This window comes from Conger conger, chromosome 1 (genome assembly GCF_963514075.1).
Source record: "Conger conger chromosome 1, fConCon1.1, whole genome shotgun sequence".
Classification (NCBI taxonomy): domain Eukaryota; kingdom Metazoa; phylum Chordata; class Actinopteri; order Anguilliformes; family Congridae; genus Conger; species Conger conger.
Genome location: NC_083760.1, coordinates 45,389,660 through 45,400,393, shown reverse-complemented (window position 1 = coordinate 45,400,393; position 10,734 = coordinate 45,389,660). Strand labels below are relative to the sequence as shown.

General features: G+C 43.2%; 1 protein-coding gene across 1 annotated transcript in view; it reads right to left on the bottom strand.

Annotated features, from left to right (window-relative positions):
- Positions 1–722: 722 nt before the first annotated feature.
- The window catches only part of ltk (leukocyte receptor tyrosine kinase), a 55,290-nt gene continuing 45,278 nt past the window's right edge, over positions 723–10,734 (bottom strand). The window contains exons 20-27 of the mRNA XM_061238965.1: positions 7,641–7,705; positions 6,534–6,663; positions 6,026–6,123; positions 5,132–5,224; positions 3,622–3,723; positions 2,807–2,941; positions 2,060–2,150; positions 723–1,661 (exon numbers count right to left, since the gene is read on the bottom strand). Of these exons, the coding sequence (XP_061094949.1) occupies positions 723–1,661; positions 2,060–2,150; positions 2,807–2,941; positions 3,622–3,723; positions 5,132–5,224; positions 6,026–6,123; positions 6,534–6,663; positions 7,641–7,705 (1,653 nt within the window). The remainder of the gene's footprint in view (positions 1,662–2,059; positions 2,151–2,806; positions 2,942–3,621; positions 3,724–5,131; positions 5,225–6,025; positions 6,124–6,533; positions 6,664–7,640; positions 7,706–10,734) is intronic.

Sequence of the window (10,734 nt, the reverse complement as noted above, 5' to 3'; positions counted from 1 at the left end):
CAGTCCGAATCCCATGAGGGTGACGGCTAAGTCCTGCTTATTTTTCCAGTTTGTTGGGAGTGCTCTCTCCGTAACCTTTGCTTATTGAGAAAAAAAAATTGAGAATTTTCGTGCCTCCCTGTGTCCAGCTCTTCTATCCTCCAAAGGGTAGGAGGATGACAAAGTTCTTCATTTTTCTTAGTGTTTCTCACAGCAAAAAGAATGAATGTGCTGACGGGATGGAGCTCTCCAATAGCTAATACAAGAGTTTCCATCAAAGGCAGACTGCATTGATAGATCTGAGCTGATGAAAGCATTTCTGTGTGCAGGATCAAGTGCATCAAGTGGGTCGCAGCTCACTGTTGGTAGAAGGGCTATGTAAATGTAACTTGGCAGCATTCTGACCACTCTCCTGGCATAGAGAGAAATAGGGAAGATTGCATAGCCTATATAAGTATGGATTACACTTGCTGACAGAACTCACTCTAAGTCTCTTGTAGTCGAGCACTCTTCTGATGCTGAAGTGCCTGGGGATCAAGGTCCAGTCTCGGCTTTCCATAAAAAAGTACCATAAAAGTAAACAAGTAAGTGTTGTGCTATGAAAAAAACAAGAATAAAACAAAACCCAATAAATTAAAAGTCCAAAAGATTTGGTTCTGCTTCCCCTGTTGAGGTGTTTCTGAGGTGTGGAGTGTGTTCTAGTTTGGTGCTATCCCAGCATTCTTCTGTGCGTTTTCACTGTGCTAGATGGGTGTGACGCTCAGGTCCTCAGAAAGAGAGAAGCCTGAATCCCGGTCACGGCACTGTTTCTCCAGCCTGCAATGCCGCTTGACGTCCTCATGGCCATAGCTGGCATGCCGTTTCACCAGCGGTTTGGAGAAGCCGGTGGCCCTGTTGCCCAGACCAGCCCCTGAGGTGGACGGGACAGAACTTGCACTAGTGCTAGACTTGGGGGCTTTGGCCACCAGGGGAAGGCTCTCGGCCTCATAGCTGTGCTCATCATAGGCGTAGTTGACGTTGCCGCAGGGGAAGCTGTGAAGCTTAGCCAGGTCTGCCCCGGCATTGGACCCCCCCGAAACCTCTGGGGGTGCCTTGGGAGACAACAGGCTGGCGGGACCCTGAGGACCGCAGGGGAGCAGGGAGGACGGAACACCTGGGCAGGCCAGGGAGTTCAGGGGCGGGGAGCTGCTGTTGCCATCTGATCCGAAGCCTTCGTGCTCTGGGACGGTGGAAGCTGACGAGGCGGTGGAGAGGGGCATGGACTGCGTCTGGGACAGCGGTTTCTTGGCCCGCCCCAAACTCTCCAGCATCCATGATCCGTAGGTGGGGTTCCACAGATTCTTGGTCTTGTTCTTCAGCTTCTGGCTGCAGGAGGCGGGTGGGGCCGCAGGGCAGGCCGGGGGATCTTGGCTGAGCCACGGCCCAGGACAAAGCCCTTGGGGCGGAGCTGCTTCTGCCCAGGCAGTCTCTGGACCCTCCCTATGAACAGCGGGGTCCTGGGGAGGCTGCAGGTGGGGCCTGTGTACTTTAGGGACAGCAGCAGGGCTGGCAGGCTGAGGGGGTGTCTCCGGAGACAGTGACAGCAGGTTGTCCGACCCCTCAGGCCGGGTCACTGTGAACCCCTCCTCCTCCAGCACTGGGCCACATTCCACAGGCAGGGGTGTGGTGATGACATCAGGGTCCTGGAACAGAGAGACAGACAGAGGTAGCAGTAACATATACACTTCAGACTGGCTATATGGTCAAGGGGCAAGTAATGATTTAGAGTAAATCACTTAAAAGAAGAATAGGAGGAAAACAAACAAAAACAAGCTTTTGCAAGCCTATTTTGTTATGTTGTGTTTAATACTGTTAATGCATTTTTATTTTTTAATAGTAATTGTAATTGTAAAATGATCATCCAATACGGATGTACATACAAATCAGAGCTAACAGAATGCACTGTAACCTCATATTGGTTCAATTCAAACCCAATGTGCTGGAGTACAGTGGGCCCTGAATAGAAAGACAATCTGTGAGTGCAGCAGGGCCGATCCTACAGTAAGTGAAACACAGAGAGGCACGTTCCTCCAAACAGTACCTGAGTGCAGTAGTTGATTCTTTCTAGAATGGTAGAGAAGTTGGGTCGATGCTCTGGACAGTGCTGCCAGCACTGGGTCATGATGCGATACCTATGAAACAGAAAAGCAAACATATTGGTGTGGACTAGGAAGAGCGGGAAAGAGCAATGATATGAGGGCCGTTGGGCCCTTGAGCAAGGCCCTTAATCCTGCATTGCTTCAGTGGAGGATTGTCTCCTCCTGACCCTGGACAGTTCCTAGTCACTGCTGAACAGGGTTGTCTGGTCCCAAAATCATTCAAAGTGGACGTTCCTGTGAATTGATCTGTAGGCTATATATTTTTTGCTATGAAAATAAATACAGAAAATTCCTTTGCCGACAAACTAGCGTGTTTCCCGTCATAACCAATGAGGTTCCTCGATTGAACCCTGGGTCGAGTTACCTGAGATTCCAAAGCCAAGCCGCAAGTTCGGCGGTTTGATTCGGGGGGTAGCAACAGTGAGATCTGCACAGCCGTTGGGCCCTTGAGCAAGGCCCTTAACCCTGCATTGCTTCAGGGGAGGATTGTCTCATGCTTAGTCTAATCAACTGCCAAGTGCCATTAATGTAATGTAATGTAATGTAATTTTGGCGCCTGAAAATGGCAGCAGTATTCTATAATTTGGGGTGGTAATAAATATCAATGTCAATGTAGTAGCCTAGTCTGTGTGTATCTTGGGTAACAGAGTTGTTGCTATAGTAGCAGTGTCCCAGTCAGAGTAACTCACACAGGCCCTGGGCAGCTCTTTGGGGGGTCCATTCTTCCTCCACTCGTCACAAACTCCAGCACTTCCTGGTTGGTCTTGCAGGGGTAGGGCATGTAGCCTAATGAAAATATCTCCCACAGTAGTACTCCGAATGACCTACAGAGGGAAGCAAAGTATAATCAAGAGGCTAGGCAGTGATGCAAGCAACAACTACAGACCTCTCGCAGAACCAATTTTTTCCTCACAAATACAGCAATTCTTCTGATAGTGCTGAAACAGAGGCAGGTCCCAGAAAGAATCTTCCATGATCATGCCCACCTTTTAGATACTTATGGAGTTCATGAAATAATTGAATGATATATATTTCCACGGCATGATATATTATGTTTATACAAACTTCTTGACAGAAATTTTAGGTCAGTCACTAACAGGAGCATTATCTCGTTTCAAGTGTCCCCTTACAAAAAGTAGGGTACATGGGCGTTTCTTTAAGTATATGCAGTTTGTCTCTACGTCCAGTTTATTTTTAAAGTAGGGCTATACATTTTCACATGTTTAATAGGCTAATTCAGTGTCACATTTTAAGTATTGGCTAAGTATTTCATGTTCAGAAAAAGCACTGACAGTTCTGCTTCACCATCAGCTTTGTTGGGCTTCTCAGACATCAATTCAATTGCAATTCAATTACTTTTCCATTTAATGTCCAGTAAAAGTATAACAGAAGCACCCTACTGTTGCGAGTAAGTTCTGAATACAGGTGCGAATATGCTCTGACTACAGGTGTGAGTATTTTCTGAATTTGCACAGTGAAAAGTTAAAAGTGAAGTGGACATTACCAGGTGTCAGTCTTGCAGGTGAAAATGCCCTCCAGGAAGGCCTCTGGTGGCATCCACTTGACTGGGAGCATGGCACGCCCTCCCTTCCGGTAATAACTTGCCCTGCGGAGATAGGGGGCCAGGCAAAAGCGACACAAAACTGAGAGTGGGGGAACACAGTTTGAAAGAAATAAAATTAGGACAGATTACCAAACTACATATACTATTGGCTTGCTCACTTTTACTTGCAGCAACAGTAGTAGGGCATATGATATGGCCAAGAACATTAGTGTTGCCACAACAACAAACTTTTTTGTATGCAAATAAATAGCATTCTGAATATGCAGTTCTCTCAGGTCTCTGGCATTTTAAAGCATACGGTTCATGTGTGTGACCCGGCCTATCATAATCGTAAGTTGCAACGACCAATTTAACATAAATCGATATTTATGTAAAAAAATATTTCTTGGCTGTTTTAGGCTTTCATCTTCATTTTGTAAAACAATATCCTGGCTTTCATAATCTGCATGTCTTAATGCCAAATTCAGAGTGAAAATATAGTTTTAAAGCTTTTAAATGCAAGATTTAAATGCAACGTGAAAGAAACACTGGAGTTGTTTGGAGGCTAGCCACCATTTACCAGTCCCGAACCCACATCAGCTGCTTTCATGGCTGCATGTCAATGTATTTGCTTTCATGGTCTGTTGGTCTTAATGTCAAATGTTCAGCGTAAAAATATAGTTTTAAAGGGTTTTCTTTTTGACACGTTATAGACGACACAGAGTTTCAATAACCCAGTGTTGGTAGTCTCCAGCCTCAACCTGTTTTTCTCAAAATTAAATGGGACACAACTCCCTTGATATCTGGAGTAGCGAGAACTTTGGTATTGTTAGAATGCAATATAGATTTTGGGGTCAATACAACTGATTTTGATAGAGCAGGAAACATATTTGTATGTGTCTCTGGAATACACAGAAATCCTTATTCAGACTTTCAGGCTGGTTAAAATTGCCCATTATTCTAGCGAAGTTAAAATACCTTTGTATAGCAGACACGTATTTGTATTTTTTGTTTATAGTTTGTGACCAAAATGTTCATGATATCATAACTAAATAACTGCAAGAAATAAAAACAGTTCTACATCCATCCAAAAAAACTGAAGCAAATTCACAAAAAAATGAAAGACAAGTAAATAGTTTGACGCAGTACCTTGACCACAGCCCCATTTTGCATCATTTAAGGTACGGTGGGAAAGCAAACACGAATGCGTTCAAGGAACTGTTTTGGCTTGTATGGTCGATAGTCCCACTTTTAGTTCCTGCAACCTGGTGGAAAATAGCTTTTTTTCCAGACATAAGACAATAATTGTCAAGGCCTGCTAGGCCAAGAAACCAATGTCCCGGACAGAGGGGGATGAGTGAACTCTAACCGGCTGACCTCAGAAGGCAATGTGGTCATTGGAAACAGGCTTGTTATACTGGTACAAACAAGCACAGTGCAGTAGAGTACCCTACAGTGAGGCATAATGTACCTGTATATATCACGAGCCATCCCAAAGTCTCCAATCTTTGCCACTCTTCCAGGCCCAGGGCAGGTGAGGAGGCAGTTGCGAGCAGCAATGTCCCTACAGAAGACAAACTGTTGCCGTTATTGTCTGCCTCCTGATTGGCTCCCTCTCCTTCCTCTAGCCTTGTTGTATAACTTCCTGTGCCCTCCACACAAACATGTGAAATGGAAGGGGATCATAACACCCTTCCAGAATTAGGGACACAAAACTAAATAATTGCATGCCATTGAGAATGAGAGACCAGTGCCGGGGCCCTGCCAGGATTTCCCTTTTCCCCACTTTAAGTTTGAATGCAACCTATAACATTCAATTGAATTCATTGATTGATTGTCAGTAGTAAGTTACTACCTACTTACTAGAGGTAGTAAGTAATCTTGAGACAACTAGCCCCTGAAACAAGCAGGATCTTAAGACGTACAGCCCTGGCAGAGCATCATTAGAGAAGATACTGTACTCAGCACCTGGTGATGTCTATTGGTCAGACTTCAAGCAGTCATTGTATGCCAAGGATATGCAGTAATTTATTAAACATGACTATTTTCTACATGGTGAAACCAACATACATAAAAATACCCTTAAATAAAAGCTGAGGAGAATGCGCTCTTTAATCACATCCCTGTTGTAAAATCCAGCTATGCCAGCTTGACCAGCTTGAAAATGGAGTCTACCTGGGTATGTGCAGGTCAACCAGCTGGTCAATCAGCTAATGCTGGCAGCTAGTCTGAGCTGGTAGCTGGTAGATGGCCAAGCCATGTCAAGCTGGGAGCTGGTCTGAATTGGTCAACCAGCTACCAGCTGTATCAAAACTTAGCTTGAGCTGTTTATTATCTGTTATCCTGTCAGGGAACATATTATGACCTGTGGATGAAGTGGTTTTCCTCCAGGTAACGGCAGCCAAGGGCGATATTCTGAGCCATCTGCAGAAGGTCCAGCATGGAGAGGGAGGAGGCTTGGCCCTGGAACAGCACATAATGGAGCATGCGCTGGGCAGTGATGTCTCTGACACCCACACACCAGCGTGTACACACATATACACATTAGAGCAGAACAATATAATGTATAATGACAGGAACAGGCCATTCAGCGCATCTAGGCTTGTAATTAACCTACGGTCTGTAGAGTATAAAACACTGCATCAAGCACAGGCTACACCACAAGGATAGCTGCCTCATAATCTGCAAACTGTGCTATGCAGGAACAGTTCTCTGTGCAAAAGAAATACCAATGCACCAGAACTCAACCTGAAAAATGTTTTGGTGTTCACTGTGTTAATCCATTTATGAATTTAACCCTTCAATAAACTCTCTCCCTTAGTATGGCATGCACATAAGTAAACAGAAACACACAGAAACACACACACACTTACGACTCTAGGCCGGTTCTGTCTGAGGAAGCTCTTCAGGTCACCTCCAGTCATGAGCTCCAGCAGGATAAATCGGGGGAGGATCTGCAGGCTCACCCCAATGCACCGCACTATATTCTGGTGGCTGAACTTACTGTGGAGCAGCCGTATGTTACTGAATGCCGGTCTGGCTGACACTGCACAAAAGCCGCACCTCAAGAGCATACCTATCATGACCACACTCTGCTTGGCTTCACCTGGGCTTGCACTATCTTGGTAGCTCACTTTCCAGAGGGTCAGTAAAGTAGAGGTTCAGAAAGTAGAAGTCTTCCCCAGTATTTTGTTTCTAATCACCTGGATTTCCTAATTAACACAATTCTTCAGCAAGGAAGTAATGAAATCGGCTGGTTGAATTAATGGGGGGAAGAAACACATGGCAGCACTTTTACTTTCTGACCCCTGACCTATCTCAACGGTTGCCTATAGCCTGTTGGCTACCACCACCACCTATTCTAGCTGGTTACTCATTATGGGCTTTTAGTGGATGTATTTGGACTGCCTTAGCAGTGTTTTTTCTTTGATATGTATTGCAAATAACTTGGAATGAAATTCAGAGAAAAAAAACTCAGAGTAATTCAGAGAAAAGGTTGGTTATTTTCTTTATCTCGCTCACTGAGAACGAAAGCATGAGTGTACATCAATTTCATACAAATTAAAGGGGTCACCTATCGCAGCCAATGCGCTGCTAGCTTATACTGCGCTGAATTTCATCTCCAACAAGTTTCTAATTCTTTCAAATCTATGAGCAATCTCGACGGCTGTTTTAGCTGCCTATGTTTGAGCTTATGTTATACTGCTGCAACAGGCTGCTGAACTTTCCATCTCTGATCATGTTCTGCCAGGAAATGACATTCTTTACACATAATACATTATTGTACTGGTTCATGATCACATCACTGTAGAAATCAGTTCCATAAAGCATAATGCATAAAGTTAAAGGACAAGAGACAACAAGAAACAAGCTAATAACTAGAAAACCTCTGTCTCAGATGTTGCATGGCACCATTGTGTCTTTTAAAATGGTGCTTTGTGAAGTTTATGTTGCACCTTGTGTGCTCTAGAAAAATGTACCTCATAATTAAAGCCTCCATCAGGAAGTCCATCTCATCCTGTTCTGAGCAGATTTCAGGGAGAGTCTGTCAAACAGAAAATAGTTTTAAATCAAGATCTCTCAAAACAAGACACATAGATAAATCTGAGAACAGACAAATAGGTCAGAAAATATTATCCAGGGAAAAACATCTGATGCAGTAATATCCAATTAAGGAAAATATGTCATGAAAGTCCACGTGAATGTCTGTGCTTTCCTGCTTAGATAATTTTTGTGTCCAAGTTTTGACAAAAACAGGAAAAATCTAACCTTATTGTTTCTAAGTAGACCTACATTATATTGTAGGCCTTGCAATACAAACTTTAAAAGAAAAAAGAAAAATGTATCAATATTTATTTTTATAATATTAGCCTAATACACATTGTTGGGAGAATGACGTTGTGTAATTGTTTGCTGATAAGATGGTACGAGTTGGGGAATTGATAGGAATAAAGTGCTACAGTTTTTAGACTATGCCAGTGGAACTTGGATATTGGTTTGTTTGTATGCAATGTGGATGAATAAACTTTTTTTTTTTCTCTAACTTAGAATAATTCAGGGTATGTTTTTTCTTGAAGGGACACAAAATAAATAGATAAAATAAAATGAATGAGAAACAAGTTTCCAATTTCCATTAATTTTTTTACGGTTTGCAATTACAGCATTTTAAACAAGCTCTTCAAGGGACCCCACCATCTGGACAATAGTAAATAGGTGTTGATAGTGAGCCGTGGTGCCGTGGTGGCGCAACAGGCTAAGACGCAGCAGACTTGCGGTTGCAGTTGCACACTGGGGACCTGGGTTTGATTCTCGGTCCTGCCAAAAGCCAAGTTTGGCTGGCTCACATGGAGCAGCAATAATTGGCATAATTGGCTCGCTGCTCCAGAGGGAGGGACTAGGCAGAGTTAGTAGATCGCCGAATCAGACGGGGTCCAATTGGCTACCAAATTGGGAGAAAAAGGGAAAAAATTGGATAAAAATATTAATAAAAAAAATAAATAGGGGTTGATAGCGGAGATAAGTGGGAATGTGTCTGACCCGCTATTCAGTAGCAATCTTCACTTCAGAGAAGGGGAAATCAAAGAGATAACTGCATGATCTAGGGCTACAAACTTAGCACTCTATTCTGATAGAGGAAACTTCAGAATCTTGTATCTTCTTCTCCAAACAATGGGCCTCATTTATCAATATTTTTGGAAATCCGTGTGCAAATATATGTGTGAGCAGAAACAAACTAACAACTTTTGCCAGATTCATGAAACACACGTAGACACAGCTTTTTTTCGTGTACACATGTGTATATTGATAAATACCAAGTAATCATAAATCAAAGGCACTTGCACAAAATTAGTGATTAGTTTCAGCTCCACCAACCATATAATTATGTGTACATTTTATTACTTCGCTAGCAGCTTTTCATTAATGTATTTTTTTTAATGTGCTATTAAATGTATCTGTATTTATGTTAATAAGCTAGCTAATTTGCTAAACCCATCACGATTAGTTTACTAATTTGACAAGCTGCTGCCTTCCAGGCCTCACTGAGGGAGTATAAATGTGAGGCAAAAAACAGAACTTGTAAACAAATGTCGTGCCACTTCAATAGCCTACCATGATGTTTGCACGTGTAACTTGAACCGTTCTTAAAATTCACCGTTATAGTTTGTTGTTTCGTAGGTGTAGTAGGCTACGGCATGCCCCATACGTGTTTTATGGAATTTATATTCAACTCCGATTAAACATTCATTAATCAGGATTACCAGAATTAAACATCACCCATTTTAATATATATATATTATCATATATTATTATATATATTGTAAGCCGGAAATCATTAACATTTGGCGTCATGCGCTGGTCAGCTTGCTGATTCCCCACCCCCGGAGCATACATCGTTAGCCCCCACCTTTTGGCACCCATGCCTGTGGGAGTGTGGTTCCTGGAGGAGTCTTCCTGGGCCCCCTGGGGAGCCCCCCTTCTCTCACATTCCTTACAGGTTTTGAGCACAGGAATACTGGAGATGGCATAAAGATGTTTCATGATAATCCCAGGTCAGAATATAGTAATGTTTGGTGTTATTCTGATTGGTTCAGTGCGACTGGTGTAATGGTCTAGTTTTTGTAACAGGCTACCTTTGATATCATAACCGTCCAGGAGCCGAGGGGAATCTGGGCAAAAGTTGTCTCTGTAGAAGCCATTTGTTTTAGCCCCCTGACCAAGGTCTCACTGCCTGGTGGGGGTTTGGCTCTAAATTCAAGATGGTTGACCCATTTTTAGGGTCAAGACGAAAGGCCTGGATTTTGGAGATAAGGAGAAGAAACCAAGCAATCTGGGGTTTTGTCTCCTTTCCGTTAATTCACCCAAATCAGGTTAATCCAAAAGGTATATTACCATGAGAGGCACAACACATATTTATTACATAATACGGTTGTCACAAAAACTCTCAAATACATCTCTCTCCAGGTATCTCCAGTAAACTCTATGATTCAGACTTCCTTTGGGGGATTCAGACCATTGGCTCCCAAGAATGTCAGCATCTAGAAAGACTGAGATAAAGGGAAGATGGATTGTGGTTGGGTGTGTTCTGGGGGCTTTTAGGTCGTAGGAGGACATTCAGCCCTCGGCAAAAACCATGGGAAAAGAATGTCTCCGTGACCCACCACCTGGTCACTTCCTATGGGAAAGACTCCCACAGTGCCCACATTTGGATGTTTCTGTCATTGAACCCTAAACTTCTCCCCTGGGTTAATGGTGGACTTTTCGTGACAACTACATCATAATAAAACATAAGGATAATCTGTTTGGTATGGATGTGATCCGGTAAAATCAAGGAATCGGATGAGATACATTTCATACCAAATGGAGTTTAATAAACCATAGTTTCAGTAACTCAAGGAAAAACCTGCATGTCCTCTCTGGTAATCATCTCATTTTCCCTACTTAACAACCCCCAAAGGTGGGGGTCTAAATTCCAGATTTGACCACCCCTCCAGGTTGATTTATGGCACTGCCGCCTGGTTCAAACATATGATTTGGCATAAAAGCAAGGGAGACAGACCAATCTGGGAAGATCGC